General features: G+C 40.5%; 1 protein-coding gene across 2 annotated transcripts; it reads left to right on the forward strand.

The window, feature by feature from the left end:
- Positions 1-3,247: 3,247 nt before the first annotated feature.
- On the forward strand, positions 3,248-24,605 carry Pfdn6 (prefoldin 6). Of its 2 annotated transcripts, none has more exons than XM_076204662.1 (4): positions 3,248-3,426; positions 4,983-5,053; positions 9,424-9,548; positions 11,050-11,167. In XM_076204662.1, exons 1-4 carry the CDS (start codon positions 3,273-3,275, stop codon positions 11,138-11,140), a joined length of 441 nt encoding a protein of 146 aa, XP_076060777.1. In that variant the 5' UTR covers positions 3,248-3,272; the 3' UTR covers positions 11,141-11,167. The 2 variants fall into 2 exon arrangements, with proteins under 2 accessions (XP_076060777.1, XP_076060776.1); XM_076204661.1 differs by lacking the exon at positions 11,050-11,167 and adding an exon at positions 24,135-24,605 and having other exon boundaries at positions 3,249-3,426.
- Positions 24,606-25,218: the final 613 nt, after the last annotated feature.

Below are 25,218 nucleotides of genomic sequence, written 5' to 3' on the forward strand. Positions count from 1 at the left end.
ATTATTATAGGAATCAGGGTGTAACCCATGACACCTTTGCTCTGTCTACGGTCGCTAAGGTAGGTGTGTATACAATGTTGAAGACTGTTGATGGGTGTAAGGCTACCGGACTAGATAATATTCCAGCCAGATTTGTGAATGACTCAGCGGAGCAGATTGCTCCCTGTATCACTCACATAATCAATATTTCGATTCAACAGGGCAAAGTTCCCAATGATTTTAAATTAGCGAAAGTTATTCCTTTGTACAAGAAAGGCAGCAAAACAGAATCCGGTAACTATAGACCTGTCTCAGTGCTCGGTATTATATCGAAGGTCTTGGAAAGAGTTGTTTATAATCAGGCATATGAATACATTCACAATAATAACTTGTTACATGATTTACAATCCAGCTTTAGAAAATCATATTCTACTGATACATGTTTGATAAATCTGACTGATTATATCAAAGGTGAAATTGATAGAGGTAATTACTGTGGAATGGTTATGCTAGATCTCCAGAAAGCTTTTGATACTGTTAATCATGATATTCTATTATTCAAATTACAAGCGTTAGGTTTCAAAACAGTTGTTATTAATTGGATGAGGTCTTATCTAACAGGTCGTGAGCAGATTGTGAATGTAAATGGTACAACATCAAAATCAGCTAAAATAACTTGTGGTGTCCCACAGGGTAGCATTTTAGGTCCGCTGTTGTTTCTTTTGTATGTGAATGACATGAAAGCTGCTGTTAACTGTAAACTGCTGTTGTATGCCGATGATTCAGCCTTACTAGTTTCTGGTAAAGATGTAAATAGGATTGAGACGTTACTTAGTGAAGAGTTAATGAATGTCAGCAAGTGGTTGATAGATAACAAATTGTCTCTACATCTAGGTAAAACAGAATCCATTCTCTTTGGCTCTAAACAAAAACTCAATAATGCCCCCAACTTAATTATCCAATGTAATGATACTAGTATTCAACCTAAATCTGTTGTTAAATACCTCGGAACAGAAATTGATCAAAATGTGTCGGGAGAAGTTATGGCACAAAAAATAATTTAAAAAGTCAGCTCCAGAACAAAATTTTTGGCAAGAATTCAAAAATACCTGGATGTAGAGACAATGAAGCTACTATCTTCAGCCCTGGTACAGTGTCATATTGATTATGCTTGTTCTTCTTGGTATAGCAGTCTAACTAAAAAATCTAAAATTAATCTTCAAATATGTCAAAACAAACTAATCAGGACTTTTGAAACTCCATCCTCGTACTCATCTAGATTATACTCATTTTAAATTGTTAAAATTGGTTACCTGTTGAAAAACGTGTTGTTCAGTTAAAGCTTAATCATGTTCATCAAATTGTAAACGACTCTTGTCCCAGTTATTTGTCAGACACTTTTACACTTGTTAGAAATGCTCGTACCTTGAGAACTCGTTCTAGTCGGTCATCCGTTATTGTACCTAGGTTTAATAGTTTGTTAGGGAAAAGTTCGTTCAAATACACTGGTGCTATTGCTTGGAGCTCTTTACCGTTCGACATACAATCAATTGTTTCTAAAAGTAGTTTTAAAAAATCAGTGAATTGTTATCTTTTGGACACTGTTTTTTTCTGAGGAAAATAGTTTATATGTTTAATTTATACCTTTTATGCTAGTCATTTTTCTAAGTAATTTATTTTTTCTAGTCTGTACAGTCATATTTTTCATGTTAGTCAATTTTGACGTTTTTTTTTCTAATCAACCTAGCTTTATGAAAATCTTTTTCTAGTTAATATGTTATTTTTTATGAGGACCACAGTGGAAATAAGTATTTTGACTTTCTGTGCCATCCTCGGATGTATAATTATATTTACTATGTAAAATACGAGTCTTACCTGTATTGTATTTTATTGTATGTATGATTGAATCCGAATAAAATAAAATCAAACCTCAGTAAAATACGTTTTACTAATGTAAGCCACAACAGTGAACGCAGTGCGACAAAACGCCGTTGTATAACTCCATTCCCAGACACAAGAGAACACAACTCAGTGCTGCATACCTCCCGACCCCTTCCACTGGTCCACATTTCTGCAGTACTTGTTTATGCAAAGTGGATCGTTGCACCTGCATCTTCTTTGTACCCTGTCACTGAGCATCTCTACCTTGTATTTTTTGGGGGGCACATCTTGATGACAACATAACATTAATTGCATAAAAATATGTAATCTACACGATCTTGAAATACAAAAACTTGTAATAATGCACAAAGTTGACGACATAGTTTATGTTTTCACGCTAGCCAGAAATTTGATAATGGCTAAAACAAGTCAACAACGTTCATTCTCCTCGTACTTTCATTAAATAATACAACGCATACACCATCTTCCATGTGCTCATTATAAGTGCATAGCAACTTATATGTGATTATTACAAATATTGTTATTAATCACGAGACACGTTACAAATCCATTTCTATTTCACTAATATGATCGAATGTCTACGTGCGGAATGTCGTCGTGTTGCTGTTATGATGACACCACGTGCCTCGTAGACGATGACAGTGTCATCGTCTAGGAGGCACGTGGTGTTTTTTTTTTATTTTTTTTTTTTAAGAGAATAAAAAAAATTATGTGGATCTACAAACGCTGCTAAAGAACCTTCGTGAAGATATGCAATATGGCAGTAAAACTATTCCTGAATATCTGTAGGGAGTGGGGCATAACTTGCTTTTCGGGATTTCCATGAGCCTAATTGTGAAATATTCAACTAATGAATATTTGATGTATAAATTTGTATTAATCTGAATTGAAATAGATCATGTGTATAGTGCATATGCATGTCATATAAAATATTCAAGAATAAAATGGAGCATTTTTTGTTCACTTCAAACAAGTTTATATGTTTTCTTGGTTAATAACGAAAAAAATATAATAAATCTTATTTGATATGTTATAAAGCAAAATGATTAATATACCAGGTGTTCCAAAGAGTGTCACAGTGTAAAAAGTGAGGCCGAAACGTCCGTGGTTGATAATTTTCTGGTGCCGAAACGTCATAATTATATCCATACGTTGAGAAGGAAGAAAAACTACTTGGTTATCTACCCTTCTGTGAAATGTAAATAAAACAAGAGACAATACATGAATTCTGGAAAATCAGTAAAAAAGACAAACGTACGCGATGATTATACATGGGGGAAAATAAAATTAATTAAGATTACTAGATAAATAAATATATAAATAACAAATAAATAAATATATAACTAAATAAAATAAATAAATAAAGCAGAGGGACAGGGAGCACTGTTCCGATGGGATACGCTTCCCGACATTCACTTCAACCTCAACCCGATCAAAACAAACCTCTGACTCACGAACAGTGTACAAATAAAGTCATCATGGGGCCCGAAGCAATGCAAAAGAAGTTTGAAGAAGAAGTAGAAGGCTATAAGAAACTTCAGAAAGGTAATGTGCTTATGAAATGCATGTGCATATTTGTAAACGGCAAAGTTTGATATCACGGAATATTTATTACTCAATGTGAATTTGGCCTGCTACTGGCAAGCCGAGGTGGTCCTCCAAATTTCCCAGGGTGGCCTGCATTTAGATCCGCTTATTGGATTGCTTCTTGGAGGTGTTGTGATGGTAGCAGGGGTATCCCGGAATTGGTGGTTCATCAGGTAGGGTGTTTAGCCAGGTGTTCGGTCTTCTTTTAAACGTTAAGAACTTGAGGTCTCTAGTTACTTCTCTTGCGTTCCTAGATTTCGTCAGTCGCCCAATTCACCGCCAACCACAGAATCAACTCGAAGTCACCGACACCAACAACCGTTTACAAATCAAAAGATAATGAACTAATTTAATGGTTTTATTCAATGTCGAATAGTATTAATCATATGGAAATATTCACTCACAACCATAATCATGATTGGGCTCCATGATCATTGCATGAACTAGGGTTGTCCTGAACGTGGAATAACGTGACAGTCACTAGTCAGACTGAGAGGTCTTTTGGAGGAGACCGAAAAATGTTGGACAGTTTTAGATACGATGCGCTATGCAATCTTTTGACTTTGGACAATTCTAATTAATTGAAACCAGATTCACACTAACACCTTGAACTACTTCAGTATCACTCAGATTCTTGCACACAGCATTGGTTGCCATATGTCATTTTATCACACTACTTGCATTATAAAATATAAAGTCATTGCTGTATTACTCATTCTCTCTTACTCTGAGTAATATTAAACACAGAAAATGTGATCAAACCAATTCATAGAATTTGGAGGTAACTCGTGTACAACTACAAAAAATATATTAATCAAGACCACGACACTGGCATCCTCATGTACCCACTCGTACCTCATGACACCTACGTACGCATAGGCATCATCGTACCAAAGTAGTTAAGATGTCGGTGTAAATTTTTAATGACTCTAAATTCATGAGTGATGAAATTTAGATTAACTACTCCCAAAAAACTTATGGGTGATGCACCATGAACCTAATGCCCAGATAAATGTCACTTCTGTTCATACATGACTTTTGTATTATTTATTTCATACCAGTGTACCTCTTCAAAGCGATTAAACTATGTCAATCTTCACTTTTGACGTGCTCTGTGTATATATATATTTTTTTTCCCATCAAACTATTGCTTACAATATAACCACACAATTAGAAGATGATCTGTACTCGGTAATGGAATGTATTGGGTGTTGTTTTATTTTTCATTTAATTTCAGATAATGTTTATTGCTGCTGTTCATGTTCCCCAAGTGTTCTTGGCTTTAGTCATGCATTTGCGTGGAAGTCATTGGTTGTGTTTATTTTATGAATATTAGTTCTAATAATTTGAGTACCATTCTTTTCAGTATTGCAAAATATTTTCATTCTTCTAAAAAGGTATTAAACATGACTCCAGTAAAAAGTTCTGTAGTACTGTATTTTGAAATTATTTCTAAATTGTATTAATTTACTTCGAGTAATGGATTGATTAATTATTATTTTTTTCTTTTACAGAAATAACAAAAACAACATCAGTAAGATCACAGTTAGATGGCCAACTAACTGAAAATAAGGTTGTCAAAGAGGTGAGTATACTCTTGCCACATTATCATTCAACATTGGATTATTTTTTCCTCTCCAACTCAGGCATGTAAAATCAGCATTTATGTAATATTCCTCATTTTTAAGAATTTTTGCAATTTGGTGTTATTTTTATATATCATTTTTTGTGAAGGAGGATAGGGAGGGAAAGGTAGTTGCAGTGGGAAGCGCTAAGAAAATGAGAGTGATGAGTGAGGAAAATGGAGGAGAAATAGGGAAGGATGAAGTGAAAGCAGCTGTTAAGATGATGAGGGCAGGTAAGGCACCTGGTCTGGATGGATGCCATGCAGAATGTCTGAAGAAAGGAGGTACAGTTATAGTGGACTGGCTGGCAAGGTTATTTAATGTTTGTTTAAGATAGGGTAGAGTGCCAGAGGACTGGAAAAGTGCCTGTATAGTTCTGCTTTACAAGGGAAAGGGGGACAAGTGTGAGTGTAATAGTTTCAGAGGGATCAGCTTGTTGAGTGTAGTTGGGAAGGCTTATGGGAGGGTCTTGATTGAGTGGATTAGGGGAGGAACAGTGTGGGTTTAGGACAGGTAGGGGTTGTGTAGATCAGATTTTTATGGTAAGACAGAATGTGAGAAAGCTATAGGAAAAGGTAAGGATGTTTTTTGGGCTTTTATGGATCTGGAAAAGGCTTATGATAGGGTAGACAGGAAGGGACTGAGGAAAGCTGTTAAGAACAGTCAAGAGTTTTTATGAGAGTAGTAGAGCTTGTGTTAGGATTAGAAATGGAGAGAGTGAATGGTTTGAGGTAAAGCTGGTACTTTGTCAGGGATGTGTTATGTCACTCTGGCTGTTCAATCTTTACATGAATGGGATGGTGCGAGAGGTGAATGCAAGGGTAGTGGGTCAGGGGTTGGAAATGATTAAAGAAAATGGAGAAAAGTGGGAGGTGAGCCAGTTGTTTGCTGACGACACTGTGCTTGTAGCAGGATCAAAGGAGGGATTGAGGAAGTTAGTGATAGAGTTTGAGAAGGTGTGTGAAAGAAGGAAGCTGAAGATTAATGTGGGCAAAAGTAAGGTGATGAGATGTATAAGGGGAGAGGTGACAGCAGGCTGGAATTAAGCATTAAGGGTGAAAGACTGGAGGAAGTGGATAGTTTTAGATACTTGGGTGCAAATGTGGCAGGAATGGGAGGAGTGTGGGTGGAGGTAAAATGTAGATTGAGGGAAGTGAGTAAATGCCTTGGTAGATTGAAAAGTGTAATGAGAAATAGACATCTGAGAATGGATGCTAAGAGGAGGTTATATGAAGGAGTGATTGTGCCAACAGCATTGTGCGGGGCAGAAACATGGAACATGAGAGAGGAAGAGAGAAGGAGTTTGAATGTGTTTGAGATGAAACGTCTGAGAATTATGATAGGGGTTACTAGGCTGGATAGAGTGAGAAATGAGGAAGTGAGAAGGAGAACAGGGGTGGAAAGGGAACTGGGAGATAGGGTTGATGAAAGAGTATTAGGATGGTTTGGACACATGGAAAGAATGAGTGAAGAAAGATTAGTAAAAGAAGTGTGGAAGGAGTGAATATGAGGGGCGTCCTAGGATGAGATGGATGGATGGGGTGAAAGGGGCTTTGGGGAAGAGGGGAATGTCTGTGGAGGAAGGACGGGAGAGGACAGAAGATAGGGGTGAATGGAGAGGGGTTGTGTATAGATGATGATGTGATGCATGAGGGGGATGGGGTGGGTAAGGAAGTATGTATGAGAAAAAAAAATGACAGAGCCCGAAGGGATTTCTCCCCGTCTTCTTCTTTTCTGCATGAGGGGATGGAGAGGGGGGGGGGTCGCTGAATTTATGAAGCGGCCTTGCTGTGGATGTGCTGTGTCTTGCGACACTGCTTCTGACCCAGGGCAATGGACAGGATGCAGGGATGACCCGTCATCCAGGAGGTGCCAAGATAAGAGGGAGGGAGGAGGGTGGAGGGGAGTGGAATATATAGGAAATGGAATGGGTGGGAGTGGTTTCTGTGCCTTTTTCTTTTTGGCTACCCCCCGTGTAGGGGGAAAAAGCCTTTGGTATATGTATGTATTTATTTTTTACCAAGCTTATAATATATATATGTATATGTATATAACATAGGCTTGTAGCTGTTACTTGTAATAATTTTGTGCCATACTGCTATCTATTCCCTCTCTCTCTCTCTCTCTCTCTCTATATATATATTTATATATATGTATATATATGTATATATATGTATATATATATATATATATTTAAGATTATTTCAGACAAATGAGAGAGAATGCGGGTGGGGAAGGGCAAACGAAGATGTGTTAGGAATAGAGTTTATTGCCCTAACGTTGCGACCAACTTGGTCTTCTTCAGAGGACTACAGCATTACAGACGGATCACAATTCTTATATTCGTAGTGAGAGGGAACCCGCCAAGGTATGAGCATCATGTTTTCCCTTTGGCTAACGATTTAATTATTAGGACACTTGCTGCTTTCGAGAGGCATTTAAATCCGTCTCTGTCGTTGTTGTTCTTGTTGGCGGCGATATGTGCAGCTTCCACAGTTTTTCTCATTTTCTTCTCAAATCCCTCGTGTAGAATTTCTGCGTTGTTCCAATCAGGTAGATGTCCACATTTGTCCAGGTGACGAACCAGGGAGTTAGATGTTCTATGAGCCCTGAGATCGTTTTTGTGCTCATTCAAGCGTTTATTGAACCCTCGACCTGACTCACCGAAATAAGATGATGGACAACCGTTGCATGGAATACGGTAAATGACACTGAGATTATTACGCATATTATTATGTTTCTTAAATATTTTTCCTATTTTATTGGAAGATATTTTTGCTATATTTATTCCACCTTTTAACAAATAATCATCAATAGCTATGGTGTTTGTAGAATTAGGGACAGAAATAAAATGAGACTTATCCTTTCCCGGGGTCCGGACGTTTGAGCCATCGTAGATCTTCTTGGCTTTCCTCGTTGTCCTGGTGATCAAACCTCCGGGGAAATACCCCGGAGGTTTGATCACCAGGACCACGAGGAAAGCCAAGAAGATCTACGGTGGCTCAAACGTCCGGACCCCGGGAAAGGGTAAGTCTCATTTTATTTCTGGGGCTAGTTCTACAAACACCATAGCTATTGATGATTATTTGTTAAAAGGTGGAATAAATATAGCAAAAATATCTTCCAATAAAATAGGAAAAATATTTAAGAAACATAATAATATGCGTAATAATCTCAGTGTCATTTACCGTATTCCATGCAACGGTTGTCCATCATCTTATTTCGGTGAGTCAGGTCGAGGGTTCAATAAACGCTTGAATGAGCACAAAAACGATCTCAGGGCTCATAGAACATCTAACTCCCTGGTTCGTCACCTGGACAAATGTGGACATCTACCTGATTGGAACAACGCAGAAATTCTACACGAGGGATTTGAGAAGAAAATGAGAAAAACTGTGGAAGCTGCACATATCGCCGCCAACAAGAACAACAACGACAGAGACGGATTTAAATGCCTCTCGAAAGCAGCAAGTGTCCTAATAATTAAATCGTTAGCCAAAGGGAAAACATGACGCTCACACCTTGGCGGGTTCCCTCTCACTACGAATATAAGAATTGTGATCCGTCTGTAATGCTGTAGTCCTCTGAAGAAGACCAAGTTGGTCGCAACGTTAGGGCAATAAACTCTATTCCTAACACATCTTCGTTTGCCCTTCCCCACCCGCATTCTCTCTCATATATATATATATATGCATAGACATACATATATACATCTATACATCTATACATACATCCTACCCACCATCACACTGCCACTTAAAAAGTAGCAGGGCTGAGAACATATCTCCATTTAACCCTTGTTATTTTTAACTGTTTACATTTGAGTTTGTAAGAACACATTCCATTGGTATACCAAGGAGGACTAGTGTTTAAGGATTAATGTTGTCTTTACATAGGAATTAAAATTAAATGCTGATGAAGTGTTTGAGAGGCATGATACTATTTTTAGTACTTTGTCAGAACTAGTTCTTTTATTCTTAGAGACTACTGATGACATTTTGGAATTGGAAAGTTATAACTGTACAATAAACCCTTGATATATCAAACTAATTGAAGGGAAAGCTTGGTTGTTGTAGCCGAAAGTATTACTTTACATACATTACTAAAGGCTCTTTTCCCATTACTTTACATACATATTATAATTTTCCCTCTCCCCACCATCCATACCAAACTTTGTGCCTCGTACCTTGTCAGTTATATCAGACATATGGTCAGTAGGTCTCACTTGGTTCAATAGAACTGAAATTTTGTTTAATGGGGTTTTGTATAGCAAGGGTTTTCTGTTGTTTGATATTGGTCATACTAACTTAACTGTTGCTTTCATTTGCAGGAGCTAGACATTCTGGAGGAAGGGGCCGTTGTGTATAAATTGATTGGTCCAAGTCTTATTCGACAAGACATGGAGGAGGCCAAGCAGAATGTGGGCAAAAGAATAGAATACATCACACAGGAAATGTAAGATATTTTTCCAATTAACTTGTGAATATTATTAAGGGCATACTCTTCAGTTTTATTACTATGTAATGTGTTGACTGCTGGTATGTCTTTGTTACTTGAGATATACCTTTATATAAAAGGAGTGATGAGAGAAATGAATGAAAAAGTTATGAGTGAGGGAATTGGGTTGGAGAAAAATGGGCTAAGAGTAGATAGTAAACAGCCTATTTGTGGATACCAACATTTTGCTAACAGTCAGAGGATGGTGAGTAAAATTGGTAAGGTTTGTTGGAGACAGCTGAAAGATTGCAAAATGATCTTGACAAAAGAACTTTGGAAACTTTAGAATATCAGTTCAACTGTTGCCTCAAGTTTTGCTGACTGTAAACAGCAATCAGCATTGGTCCTTAGGTCCTCCCATAGCTCTCTCTAGGAAGAAGCCTTGGACTATTGTCTGCATTGTGTCAGTATAAGAAGGACCAATGATGATCTTGCATTTGGTGTACCTGTAAGATTGGACAGCAAAACTGCCCATTTTCAGAATCCATAAACCACTTCACTTCCTTAAGGAGGCCACCCCATCTCTGTACCTGGCCTAAGATGATCAACTTCAGCTATATTTCTTACACTTTTTTAACTCGTGTACAGCTGACAATCTGTGACTATCATCTCCCCCCCCTACCACTTTCATCTGTTGACATGGGAACAGCCCCACGCAAATACAACTTAGACAAATGTCTTAAGTTTCTTCCTGGAGAGCTCTGTGGGAGAGCTTAAGTACTTATGCCAGCCGCTGTGGGGATGCAGGTTTACCACTTGACCTCTTCAATACGAGTCAAATTCTCATGAGCAGCATCAGCTGGCTGACATACGATGATTGAATGATGCATCACAACATTCGCATTGTAAAACATAAAGTTACAGCTGTATTACTAGTTATCTTTCACTCTGAATATTAATAACCACAGAAAATATGATCAATTCCATTCACAGAATATGGGAGTCATCCAGCGACCTACAGGCGCCTTATGATGCCTATGTAGGCGTCATTGTATGGAAGGGGTTAATGAAATTTTAGGCAACAAGTAATGATTAGTATAGGACTGTTTTTATCATTGGTGGCAAGGAGCAGAAGGAGGAGGGGAACTGTCACGTGTTGTCAATCTTACCTTATGCTTAACCACTTCAGTATGATGATGATGCTTACATAGGCATCATGAGGGACAAGTGGGTACATGAGGATGCCAATGTTGGCGTCCTGGTTATATATATTTTTTGTAGTTGTATGTGAGTTACCCCGAATTCTGTGAACCTGTTTGATTATGTTTTCGTTGTTTATTATTACTCAGAGTAAAAGGGAATGAGTAATACAGCAGGGACTTTATATTTTATAATGCTAATAGTGTGATACAAATTATATATGGCAGCTGATGCTGCATGCAAGAATTTGAGTTGTACTGAAGTGGTTAAAGGTGGAGGAAGTACAGATAAATTTAATAAAGAAAGGTCTTGGACTCAGTTTGAAGACTTGGTGTCATCACTTGGGGCTGCACCTCCAAATGGAAGTAAGAAAGTTGACAAGAGTTAGAAGATTGGCAGCAAGTAGATGATTCCCTCTGAAGTTCATCTCATAGGAGGTGCCTCAGTGGCTGGCTTGCAAGAAGCTCTTTTGCTTGTTCAAGGACAGTGAGAAAGAGAAGACCCCTCCAAAGGATGAATCTTTAACCAAGGTGGGGCAGCACCTAGTATCCAGACTGGGTCAGAAAGTATCATCTTACACTCTTGCACACTACTTCCAACAATCTCCCTACCTGCCTTCCCACTTTCCTATTAGCTGTTGACATAGAAACTAACCCAGGCCTCTATATGTGCCCCACATGCATTAAACACATTAAATATGCACACATCCATCAAATATAACACATGCCACAGTTGGTTCCATTTATAATGTACAGCGCTTACAAACACCCCCAAAAAAATGAAGCTGTAACCAACACACTTCAACTTTCACACTCACAAACACACCCTAAACATCTATCTATATACCAAGGGCCTCTTTCCTCCTTATAAGGGAGGTAGCCAACCACTCATATCCACCTCACTCTCACCCATTCCACTGCCATGCACCAACCATTTGCTTCCATCTCATCTCTGTCTCTTGCTCACCACCCAGGTTAGAAGCAATGCAGCATCACAGAGCTCATCCACAGTAGGGCTGCTTCATTTGCAATATGAACCAGCCTCCTTGTCTCATGTGCAAAAAATAGAAAAGACATGGAGAAATTCCTTTGGGCTGCATAAAAATATATTCCTTACACATTCTCCAGTCACACCAGAGATAAACATAAATGGACTTGGACTATACCAAACACAGTGCAGGGAATTGAAAATCCAAAAAATAGGTATGAGTGGAGAAAGGTTGTGAATGGATAAGATTATGTGGCCCAAAGGGAATTCTCCTTGTCTTCCCTAATGACTCACAAGTGGACAAGGAGGGAGGTTTGTCATTTAATGAAGTGTTAGGAGTAAACCAGCTTTGGTAGTTGGGGGCCTTCTATGGATGTACTGTTTCTTCCTGCATTGTTTCTCACCCAGACAGTTAGTTGGAGGCAGACATGGCCATTCACAAGGAGCAATAAAAGAATAAGTAAATTGGTGCTGAATGGATGTGAGATAGTTGAATGTTAGGGGCATGCTCAGGCTGGTTTTATCCCTTATAAAGGGGAAGAGGCCTTTTATTATATAGACAGAAGTGTGGTGCACTCTTACATAAACCCAAGATTGGTAATTGTTGCTTTAGAGAGATGTGTGATGGGTCTTATGTATTTAGGGCATTTGAAAGAGCCCAGGAATATGTCTCCTACTAGTTTGCAACTTGGAAGGCCTGGTGTGCTGCTCTTCTGAATAGAAACAAATTTTAAATGTATAGTATGGAAAGAAGTTGAAGTTTGCGAAAAAGTAAATGAGCATTGGATCTGTTTCAGGGTATATGTATATATGTGTGTGTGTATATATATCAATGAGAGGACGGAAGACAGAGGTGAGTGGAGAATGGTTGTATATGGATGATGTTGTGATTGCATGAGGAGGAATGGGCGGGGGGGTGTGGTAGTATGTGTGAGTAAATTTTGACGCAGCCCGAAGGGATTTCTCCCCGTCCTCTCCTTATATGCAAGGGGGGACGGAGAGGGGGGGTCGCTTATTAAATGAAGCGGCCTTGCTGTGGATGTGCTGTGTCTTGCGACACTGCTTCTGACCCAGGGCGGTGGGCAAGGTGCAGGGATGACCCGTCATCCAGGTGGTGCTCAGATGAGAGGGAGGGTGGGAGGGGTGTGGAGTGTATTTAGGGATGAAATGGGTGGGAGTGTTTTTATGCCTTTCCTTTTTTGGCTACCTCCCTTGAAAGGGGGAAAAAGCCTTGGTATATGTATGTATGTATGTATGTGTATATATATATCAGGGTTCACACGGTCCTTGAAAATTCTGGAAAGTCCTGGAAAAAAAGTGATCCTGGAAAGTCATGGAAAAGTCCTGAAATTCTGCCAAAAATCAAGTGGTCCTGGAATTAGGACTACCAGCTAAAAAAGTCATTGAAAGTCCTTGAATTCAGTGTTGCATGGATGTTGGTTGTGCTCAATATTCTACAGTGTGCAGTGTCTGCACCTATCACATGGCTATGGCATCCTTCCAGTTTCTAGTCTTTGTACTGTCTGTGGTGGTTGTACAAATACATCAGGCGAGACATCATTGATTTCTAGCTTGCCTGAACTTTTCAGGCTTTTTCTGAGGTGAGCGATTAAAATAAAAAAAGGAAAGAAGCAAAAGGGACATGATTGGCAAAGTTTTCATTCTCAAGTGAGAATTAGAAATTTGTATGTTGAACTGAAATTGCAATAAGCTTTTTTATGGGAATTAGAAATTATTTGTAGTTATGTATACATAGGAGGCAGATATAGTAATGAAGTTGACAAGCAATTATGTCTCGCCTTTTATAGCGTTGAAGATGCATGTCTGGGTTTTAACATTAATTTTTCTTTTTGCAGTAGTATGGCATCCAAGAAATGTCACTTCAATCCACTCCGGGTGGAGGATCCACTTTTTTCAGCATGGGTCAAGGAAGACCCCAAGGATGACACCAAAGCATACTGCAAACTTTGCAAGAAGCATTTTGACATAGCAAACATGGGAGTTTCCGCTCTGAGAAGTCACATGAAAAGCAACTTGCATAACAGGATCAGCCAGTCAAGGCAAAACCCATCAGCAATCCGCAACTTCTTTGGAAAGAAGCAAGACGAAAAGGCAGATGATGCTGCAGCCAATGTCACCTCCAGTGCACCAGTTGCTAGTACAAGTACAGCTCCACAAAGATCAGAGGTTGCAGCTGTTGTGTCAGATGCTGCCCTCCACGCAGAGGTTCTCTGGGCTCTGAAGCTTGTTATGAGCAACTACTCATTCAATTCATCATCTGATGTGGGCATGTTGTTCCCAAGAATGTTTCCGGACAGCCAAATTGCTAAAACTTTCTCATGTGGTGCTACAAAGTGTGCTTATCTAGTTTGTTTTGGCCTGTCTCCATATTTCCATGATCTGCTAGTGGAGAAAGTCAGAAGTGCGGAGTGCTATACCATATCCTTTGATGAGTGCATGAACCCTGTTTCACAGAATGAACAAATGGACTTCATAGTCCGTTACTGGGACAATGATTCTGGTCAGGTCAACGTAAGGTACTTTGGGTCACAGTTCTTGGGGCATGCTCGAGCAAGCGACCTACTCAACAACTTCAAGGAAGGGAAACAACTACTAGATCCCAAGCGTCTGCTTCAGGTGTCAATGGATGGACCTAACGTCAATTGGAAATTTTTCAATGACCTGCAACAGGAGTGCAAAACGCAGGATCTCCCAGAACTTCTGAACATCGGAAGCTGTGGACTCCACACTGTCCACAGAAGCTTGCAGAAAGGGGCCAACGAGACTGGATGGAAGATTGGAAACCTGCTAAGGTCTCTGTGGCAGCTCTTCCATGATACCCCTGCAAGAAGAGAGGATTTCACCACTATCACAGGGAGCAAGCTGTACCCGTTGCAATTTTGCCAGCACAGATGGATTGAGGATGCAAAGGTTGCAGATGTGGCCCAACGTGGAGAAATTTGTGGCATCCTTCAAAGACCCCAAGAAGGCCCCTAGCACTGCCTCATTTGCATCAGTGAAAGCTGCCTGTGAGGACCCACTCTCCGTCGCAAAGCTACAATTCTTCATCTCTGTAGCTAAACAACTCCAGCCATTCCTTCAGAGGTTTCAAGCAGATGCACCCATGGCACCGTTCTTGGGACAGAAGCTAAGGAAGTGGTTGTTGCTCTCATGGGACGTTTCATCAAAAAAGAAGTTCTGGACAAAGCAGACACCATGCAGAAACTGGCCAACCTGGACCCCAAGGACCAGAAGAACCAGATGCTGCCAAAAGTTGATGATCTGGGATTTGCTGCTCGAGAATCTGTGAAGAAAGCTGCTGAGAAGAAACTGGTCAGTGATTTGAAGGTCCTGGCATTCAAGAATGAGTGTGTGACACTGCTATCAGAGCTCACATGCAAGATGTTGGACAAGAGTCCCTTGAAACTGTCCCTGGTTCGATATTTCTGCACTGGCTCCAGATAAACTAGTTGCTCCTTCTACAGATGCGGCGACGAAGTTCCAGAAAATCCTCCAGATGCTTCTGAATGCCAACAGGCTGTCCGGGTAAGAGTGCGATGAGCTCCTTGCTCAGTACAAGGCATTTGGCAGTGAGATGAGGCAGGAACATGGAGCAGATTTCAAGAACTTCACCCCAGATAGTGAGAGGCTGGACATATTTCTGGGCCAGTACTTTAAAGACCACAAGTACAGCAAGCTCTGGTCTGTTTTCAAGATGCTTCTCACAGTCTCCCATGGTCAGGCATCAGTAGAAAGGGGTTATTCTGTGAACAAGGACCTCCTGGTTCAGAACATGCAGGAGAAGACTATTGTAACTCTTCGTACAGTCTATGACAGTATCCAAGCCACGGGCCAGCACTTCACTGAGTTACCCTTCACTCCCAGACTGAAAAGGCATGTCAGGGCATCGAGGATGAGATACCAACAGTACCTCGCGGATCAGAAGAAGTCACAGACAGATAATGAGAAATCCTCAAAGAGAAAGGCACTACAATAGGATATCCAGTCAGCAGAGAAAAAGAGGAAGCTCTTGAAAGATAGTATGGAGTCAATGACCAAGGAAGCAGACCAGCTGGCAAAGAAGGCAGAAACAGAGCATGACTTCACTTTGCTGGCTAAGTCCAATGCTTTCAGACTGAAAGTTTCTGAGAAGGCGGATGAAAATCTCAAACTGGAAAAGAAACTACAAGACCTCAAGCAGAAACTGAAATCAATGGAGTGACTATTTTCAAGAAAGAGCAAAGAATGAATTATACCCAATACTCTGATATATATATATATATATATATATTGTAATCTAACAGAGGAAGACTGCATAGTGTAATAAAGTGGGTGGAATCAGCTGGCTGTAAGGGGTGGAGGAGGCCAGAAAGATCAGTTTGTATTTGAAAATTGTTTCAGATATTCCGCTCAAAGTCCTGGAAATTTGATGATTTTTATCCTGGAAAAGTCCTGGAATTTAGTTTTCAATTTTCTGTGGGAACCCTGATATATATATATATATATTGAAGTATGGAAGACAAATGAATGGAAGGGCGGTGAGCTAAACACAGAGAACAGTTGGAGTTTTATTCACTGACGTTTTGTCCTTACCTGGACATTCTCAAAGTACATACAGTCTCAGAAAATGAACAGCTTATATAATCCACCCTTGCCGTGTTCCTCTCCCTCCATACTCTCATTCGTTCTCAACCCTTCTCATGTGACTCCGACCATGCCACTTCTCCCTCCATTATCAATTGTCCTTGATAACTAGAGTGCCTACTGCTCCTGCTAATTTTATAAAACCTTCCCTATGGTTGATGCAGGGGTGGGAAGTAATGTAGGCTGCCTCCACTATTTTTCTTTTAGTTTTCTCTAGACCTTTGTGGAGCACCTATCTTTTTCCAGTCTGGAAGATGACGGGAAGATCAGTGGAGCTGCAGACATATGAACACAAAAATGACGTCAGAACTCACAGAACTTCCAACTCGCTAGTACAGACGCTCCTCTACTTACGTTTTTTCGATTTTACGTTTGAACTGACTAAAAAAAAATTGTAAAAAAAAAATTAAGTGAATTTTTAAGTTTAGCGCGCTCTCCGTAGTTCAAACAATACTTGCGCATGACGCTGCGTCCATTGTTTACATTGCACAAACGACAAACTGAACATTTCTTGCCTCATCCTCATCCTCCTTCCCCTCCTCCTCCACCACCTCAATTTATGTTGCTTGAATTTAATTTATTTGAAATTAATGTTATTATTTTACAATGTTATGTGTATAATTAATGATTTAGGGGTGTTTTATAAAATACGGTAATAGAATTTACGGATGTATAGTACAGTAACAACTTACGTTCATTTTCAACTTACGTTCGGCCGTTCGGAACGTAACTAAAACGTAAGTTGAGGAGCGTCTGTAGTTCATTTAGACCAATGTGGTCATATTCCCTGTGGTGGGGGAAAAGAATACTGCCACCAAGTAATTCCACTTGGATCGTAAGAGGCGAGAAGAAAGGGACGGGGATTGGGACTAGGCATCCTTCTCCTTGTAGCCCCACAGGGGACATTCCTAAAAGAAAAAGCAAAGGCATAAGAGGGTCTGGGAGTTTTCTAACCAGCACCCTAAGGTTTGGGTCTTTTAATGTGTGTGGATGTGGTACAGATGAGAGTAAAAGGGATGAGATAGGTAGTATGTTTGTGAGAAGAAAGATGGATGTGTTGGCTTTGAGTGAAACTAAGCTGAAAGGGAAGGGCGAGTGTAAGTGAGAGGTTATCATGAGTGAAGAGAGGGCGAGGGAGGGAAGGGGTGGCTATACTAGTAAGTGAAGAGATAGGTATATGTGCAGTGGAGTGGAAGGTTTCCTCAAGGATAATGTGGATGAAGGTGAAACTGTGAAAGGAGATGTGGGTTTTTTTAAGTGCATATGGGCCTGGCAGTGAGAAGAGCGTAGAAGAAAGGGAGGCTTTTTGGATAGATTTAAATGAGTGCATAAAGGATTTAGGGAGAAATATCAATGTAATAGTACTGGGAGACCTTAATGCTAGGGTAGGAAATGATCCAATTGATGGAGTGGTTGGGAAATGTGGAGTTCCAGGAAAGAATCGTAGTGGAGAGTTGATGGTGGAAATGTGTCTAGAAAGAGAGTTGATGATAGCAAATACAGTGTTTTGGAAGAAAGTCAAGCATAAGTACACATGGGAGAGGGTGGTGGAGGGAAGGGTGGTAGATAGATCGTTAATGGACTATGTAGTGGTAAATAGGATAATGATAGGAAGAGTTACGGATGTACATGTGCTAATGGGAGAGGGTGGGGGAATATCAGATAATTTTTTGGTGGAGGGTAAGTTGAGAGTGGAGGATAGATGGAGGAAGAGGAAAGGGACAAAAGGTAGGGAGGTGCTTAGAGTGAACTCTTTAAATGAAAAGGAAAAGGAGCACAAGAAGCTGAGGGAGGAGTGGGAGGGAGTGAAGGATAGAGTAGAGCTAGGTGTGGAGGAGGAATGGGGATGGTTCAAGGAGGGAGTCACAAAGTGTGCAAAGATGGTGTGTGGAACAAGAAGGACAGGAGGATATAGAAGGAAGAGTAGTGAATGGTGGGATGAGGAAACAAAGAAGGTTGTAGAAGAGAAGAAGCGAGCTTTCACGGATTGGTTACAAAATAGGACGAGGGAGTCATATGAGAGGTACAAAGAAAAGAAAAGAGAAGTAAAGCAAAAGGTAAGGCAGGCAAAGAGGAGAGCAGATGTGAAGTGGGGTAAGAGTATGACAGAAAATTTTGAAAGTAATAAAAAGATGTTTTGGAAAGAAATTAAGAGGAAGAGGAGGCAAATCAAGTAGAGAAGAAAAGGTAAAAGGTGCAGATGGAGAGATGATAATGGAAGAGAAGGCAGTAAGGGGAAGATGGGCAGAATATTTTAGGGAGTTGCTAAATGTGAAGGAGGATAGGGAGGGAAAGATAGCTGCAGTGGGAAATGCTGAGAAAATGACCGTGATGAGTGAGGAAAATGGAGGAGAAATAAGGAAGGATGAAGTGAAGGCAGTTGTTAAGATGATGAAAGGTAAGGCACCTGGTCTGGATGGATGCCATGCAGAATGTCTAAAAAAAAGGAGGTACAGTGATGGTGGACTGGCTGGTGAGGCTTATGGGAGGATCTTGATTGAGAGGATTAGGAGAGGAACAGAGGGAGTAATTGGTGAGGAACAGTGTGGATTTAGGATGGGTAGAGGTTCTGTAGATCAGATCTTTGTGGTAAGAGAGATATGTGAGAAAGCTATAGGAAAGGGGAAGGATGTTTTTTGGGCCTTTATGGACCTGGAAAAGGCTTATGACAAGGTAGACAGAAAGGCACTGTGGGAGGTTTTGCAGATATATGGGATAGGAGGAAAGCTTCTAGGAGCTGTCAAGAGGTTTTATGGGAGTAGTAGAGCTTGTGTCAGGATTGGAAATGGAGAGAGTGAGTGGTTCGAGGTAAAGGTGGGACTTCATCAAGGATGCGTTATGTCGCCCTGGCTGTTCAACTTATACATGGATGGGGTAGTGCGAGAGGTAAATGCAAGGGTAGTGGGTCAGGGATTGGAGATGGTTAAAGAAAATGGAGAAAAGTGGGAAGTAAGCCAGCTGTTGTTTGCGGACGACACTGCGCATGTGGCAGGATCGGAGGAGGGATTGAGGAAGTTGGTGACAGAGTTTGGGAGAGTGTGATAGAAGAAAGCTGAAGATAAATGTGGGTAAAAGTAAGGTGATGAGATGTACAAGGGGTGAAAGTGGCAGAAGTCTGGAAGTGAGCATTAAGGGAGAGCGACTGGAGGAAGTGGATAGTTTTAGATACTTGGGTACAAATGTGGCAGGAGGTAGAATGTAGATTGAGGGAAGGGAGTAAATGCATTGGTGGATTAAAAAGTGTAATGAGGAATAGACATTTGGGAATGGATGCTAAGAGGAGACTATATGAAGGAGTGATTGTGCCAACAGCACTGTATGGGGCAGAAACATGGAACATAAGAGAGGAAGAGAGAAGGAGTTTGAATGTGTTTGAGATGAGGTGTCTGAGAAGTATGATGGGGGTTACTAGGCTGGATAGTGAGAAATGAGGAGTTGAGGAGGAGAACAGAGGTGGAAAGGAGGTTGGGAGATAGGGTTGATGAAAGAGTATTAGGATGGTTTGGACACATGGAAAGAATGAGTGAAGAAAGACTAGTAAAAGAGGTATGGATGGCAGATTTGGAGGGAGTGAACATGAAGGGATGTCCTAGGATGAGGTGGATGGATGGGGTGAAGGGGGCTTTGGGGAAGAGGGGAATGTTTGTTGAGGAAGGACGGGTGAATGGAGAATGGTTGTATATGGATGATGATGTGATGCATGAGGTGGAATGGGCGGGGGGTGGGGGATAAGGTAGTATGTGTGAGCAAATTTTAACGCAGCCCGAAGGGATGTCTCCCCGTCTTCCCCTTTATGCATGGGGGGGGAGGGAGAGGGGGGTCGCCGATTTAATGGAGCGGCCTTGTTGTGGATGTGTTGTGTCTTGCAACACTGCTTCTGACCCAGGGCAGTGGACAAGGTACAGGGATGACCCGTCATCCAGGATGTGCTAAGATGAGAGGGAGGGTGGCGGGGTGTGGAGTGTATTCAGGGATGGAATGGGTGGGAATGATTTTATGCCTTTTCCTTTTTGGCTACCTCCCTTGTAAGGGGGAAAAAGCCTTGGTATATGTATGTATGTATATATGAATATGAGGGAACGGAGAGTGGGTCGCCGATTAAATGAAGTGGCCTTGCTGTGGATGTGCTGTGTCTTGCAACACTGCTTCTGACTCTGGGCAGTGGACAAGATACAGGGATGACCCATCAACCAGTAGGTGCCAAGATAAGAGGGAGGGTAAAGGGTGGAGGGGAGTGGAGTGTATTGGGGATGGAATGGGTGGGAGTGGTTTTATGCCTTTGTTTTTTTGGCTACCTCCCATGTAAGGGGGAAAAAGCCTTTTGTATATGTATGTATATACATACTGTATACAGTAAAAGCCCTTGTAACCAATGGGACCGAAGACGTACCGGATACGGGAAGGGATATTTGAAAAATACATTTATTTACATTGTTCTTTTACTTATTAATATACCTTAATTCACTTTAATAATAAACACATCCACATATCTATATATTGTAAATTCTATCAGTATAGAGTAAATCCAATCAATATACATCAGTTATAATCATCACAGGATCACCAGTTGTCTAATTCATCATCTGATAATTTTACGACGGAGTTGTGAATGGCCGCGTTCAGTGTTGGTGGCTGAGAGGGTGCGTTCACCTCTACACTCGAATTTTCTTTCACTAAACTTTTTGTTCCAACTTTCATAAAATGTATAATGTCTCTGCTTAGAATTTTTTCCTCTTTGTTTGTGGACTGTTCTGCAAATTCCATAAATACTGCTAGACCCTTCGCTGCATCCTTCCACGACACTTTCATCTCAGGGTCGTCTTCTTCACTATCTGCCTCTGTCGTTTTCGCGTGTTCATCGGGAAGTGATTGTAAAATTTCATCATCACTAAGTGAGAATGTTGCTGCTCGGTCACTGTCCATATCTACACACGCTTGTATCACTTCGTCACTAATGCAAAGTTTAGCGCGACAACCCATCTTTCAATTCTTTCTCCATCGATTCTCTCTTGGCGATGGAAAACCCTCAAATTTCTTATTCCCTTCCTGATCTTCAAACATTATTTTCGGATATGATTTTCTCCAACATCGCATTAAAGTTTGTTGTTTTTCATCCTCCCAAGCTAGCGATTCCATAAAAATATCGTCTTAACATTAAGCCCACGTTGGAATTCGGAAATGCTATCGTCCTCAAAATAAACTACTTTGCGCATAGAACTTTTCCGATAATTCATTTTAAAGTTTTGAATCACTCCTTGATCCATGGGCTGGATCACACTCGTTACGTTCGGCGGTAAATACACAACAGAAATGTTTCCACTGCTCAGTTCCTCAGCCGGTGGATGTGCTTTACTGTTGTCGAGTAGGAGAATAAATTTACTGTCCTCTAGAAGTCTTTTCTTTTTCAAATTTCCTTTCACTGATGGGACAAACACATGCTAGAGCCAATTCTTGAATGTTTCTGAGTCCATCCATGCGTTATTTTGTGGGCGATAATTATCCACTGGTAAGTATATTAGATTTTTAAAACAATGTGGCTTCTGGTATTTTCCAACGAGACACAATTTGACTTTATGGGTCCCTGCCATGTTCATACATAGTAACACCGTCAATCTATCCTTGCTTTGTTTGAACCTTTTGGTGGTTTCCTCTGCTTCACTGGCTAGTGTAGATGCTGGTAGACAGTGGTAGAACAGGCCGGTCTCGTCAGCGTTGTAGATCTGTTCCGGTTTCAGATCGTCTTCGGCAACCAATTTTGCAAACCTATGACAGAAAGGAGGAAAGAAAATTTAAAAGATAAATATATATATAAGTGCACTATGCATCCGTGTATGCGAGAGATAAATTGAGATATGAGATGCGAATCTTTACCATGAAGGTATAGGTTGATTAACGTACCTGTCTATAAACTCCTCTCCATAAGGCAAATCAGCAGATTTTGCTTCACTAGACACAACAAGACGACGTTTTCTATGGCAATTCTTGAATCTGTGAAGCCATTTATCTGAGAACTGACACGATTATATTTTCAGCAAAACCTTTGGCTTTTTGTGGCAGCATTGGGCCTGATATAGCTTCTGTACCTTCAGACGTTTTAGCACAAAACCACTCGTACAACTCTTTGTCCAGCATTTCCACACGTTTATGTTGTTGTTGTTGTTGTCGTTCCCTAGACTGTCTGTCCGAGCAGTCCCGTCTCCCCAAGGAAGGCCACAGCCGAAACTGGGTTTTCCCACAAATCCTTTATAGAGTGTATGTTGTGTTGTTTGCGTGCATGATTGTGTATAATGCAGTCTTCCATTATGTGTTGTATGGTATGGGGTGAAGTGTTACATCCTGGGCAGCTGTTCACAACACGGTCGTCCAGCCTCTTCTGGTAGCTTAGAAGTGCTGGGTGGTGACCGCATCGCAGTCTGGCCAAGTGGACTCTGTCCTTACGTGGGAGAGAGGATTCAGAAGGGTGGATATCAGGGGGTCTGGCATGTAGCAGTGTGTTGTCTTTCAGTGTGTTAATGGAGCTGTGAGTGATACGATTATGAATATGTTTCCGGAGGCTGGTATTTGGTGGTTGTGGAGGAAGAGAAGAGAGTATCTGTGTGTAATAAAGGTCTATGGGTGTAGTTTTAATGTTTCTTGGTGTGTGTTCGTTTCATGGTGTAAATGGTCTGTAGGTGATGTATTTTTGTATGATTTGTGTGAGGTGTTGTTTGAAAGACATGGATGTATTGTATGTTACACCAAGAATTTTCGGTGTGTTTGTGTGTGGTATTAGAGTGTTGTTGATGTAGAGATGAGGTATGTATTTGTGTTCTTTTGTGATGAACCATGTGTTGAGTGTGTCAAGGTAAGGCTGGATTATTTCTGCAGCTTTGTCTGTGTTACGATGTGTGCATGTGATTGTTATGTCGTCTGCGTAGGAAGAGATTTGTATTTCTGAGGTGTCTGGCGTGGGTAAGTCATGCATGTATAGATTAAATAATGTGGGGGATAGAACTGAGCCCTGTGGTACTCCGTTCTTAATGTTTCTGATGTGCGATGATTGGCCATTATATGGTAGAGTGTGGTGATTTTCTGCAGCTTCAGGTGTGTCACTCAACTTCGCAAACTCTCTTAGCTTTTTGGATTGGGCCTTGATATCGTAAATGGTAGACAACCCAAAGCCGTATTCTTCCGTTAGTATTTTTCTATTTTCGCCTTTCTTCAATCTTCTGCATATGTCCACCTTTTGCTTAAGTAAAAGCACCACACTTTCTTCTTCTCAACTTTGGGCATGATAGAGTTGGCTAACATGTGCACGGAGGTGGCTAACACGTGGTGGGAGAAGTGAATGGGACTGAGAAGCCCTGGTGGCGGCGAGAGCAACTACAACCACGCGCAGGGATTTTAAACACACGCGGGAATTTAAGATTTATCTATTTTATGTATACGTCTACCTTTATCACAATTTTTAGGTTTTCGTGAAAAATATGCCGGTTATTTGAAGTGCCGGATACAAGAAGGCCGGATACGAGGGCTTTTACTGTATATATTTTCATTTGGGGGTGTTGTCTCTCCTTACCTATGTATAGTTTCTCGAGGGCACAATTTGTTGACATCTTGTAGGGGTTAATGGAGAAGGGGTAATTTCTAGAATTTAATAAAATTAGCAGGTGAGAGCCCCCAGAATTTGTAAGTCATTTGTATCATATCAGATAGGAGAAATTTATATTTGTTTATTAGGATTTTTCCTCACAGAACTGTATAATGCTGATAATATTCTCTTTTCTTTGCCAGTAAACGCCATGATACAAACATCGAGAAATTGGAAAAGGATCAAGAAACTAAAAGGGAGACACTAAGTAAATTACAACAATCCATTATGAAGGCAGCTCAGCAGAAATAAGCTGTCTCAAATGCTTGCAACGTGATAATCTTTTCTGTAACATTTTACCTGAAAATACTTCTTTATTCCCAATGTATTGCTTGAGGGTTGTTTATAGCTCTCATAATTTTGAAGTTTTTGAGATCAGTACATTGTAAGTCTTCATTTCAACTATTTTTTGGAGTGTAGCATAAATTTATCTTGATAACTAAAGCTTCATAACTTTATTTCATGATCTAATTGAACTTGTGAAATGATTGCAGTTGTGCTTAACCAGATTGTTTTCCTACACACCTTGTGCCTCTTTGTTTTTCTTCTAATTTTTTTCCCATACCAGCAATTCCATTTCTGTAAGGAAAATAAATAAGTAAACAGCGTTAACATTACAGGGTTTTACTTTGCCAAGCAGTAATTTGACAGGCCCATAGAGGCACCTGGTCTTTAGATCCTGCATAGAAATGAGTTCTCCCTTTTACTCCAGCTACTACCACCTTTTCTTTTTCTTCTTCTTTCATTCTCTATTTATCTTTCTCTTTCTCTTCCACTCACCAGCCAGACACAGAAACCAACTCAGGCATGTACATTTGTTTTGTATGTGCTATCTATCTTTATACCAAAAGGCCTCTTCCCCTGTATAAAGCACAGTAGCCAGCCAAGGCATGCACCCACCCCTACACACTCCACTTCTATCCATCACTCATTTCTCTGCCTGCCTTTCATCTTAGTTCCTGTGGATGAAGAGCCATCCCTGCCCCATACATTCAAAAGCACGTGCAATTTATGTTACACATGAAACAACTTCACATGCACCACACTTGCCAACACAAATCTGTATACAAAGAAGTGGAGCTGCAGACACTATACATCAACATAACTAGCAACATTCCATAGCAAAATTGCATCCTAAACCTACTGGAATAAAAAACAAAAGTGCCACTAGCAAAAACACAAAGCTGCTTCAATTCATATTTATACATAATACATGGGAGGGAAGTT

Source organism: Oratosquilla oratoria, chromosome 21 (assembly GCF_046742065.1).
Source record: "Oratosquilla oratoria isolate Oo_2021 chromosome 21, ASM4674206v1, whole genome shotgun sequence".
Taxonomy (NCBI): domain Eukaryota; kingdom Metazoa; phylum Arthropoda; class Malacostraca; order Stomatopoda; family Squillidae; genus Oratosquilla; species Oratosquilla oratoria.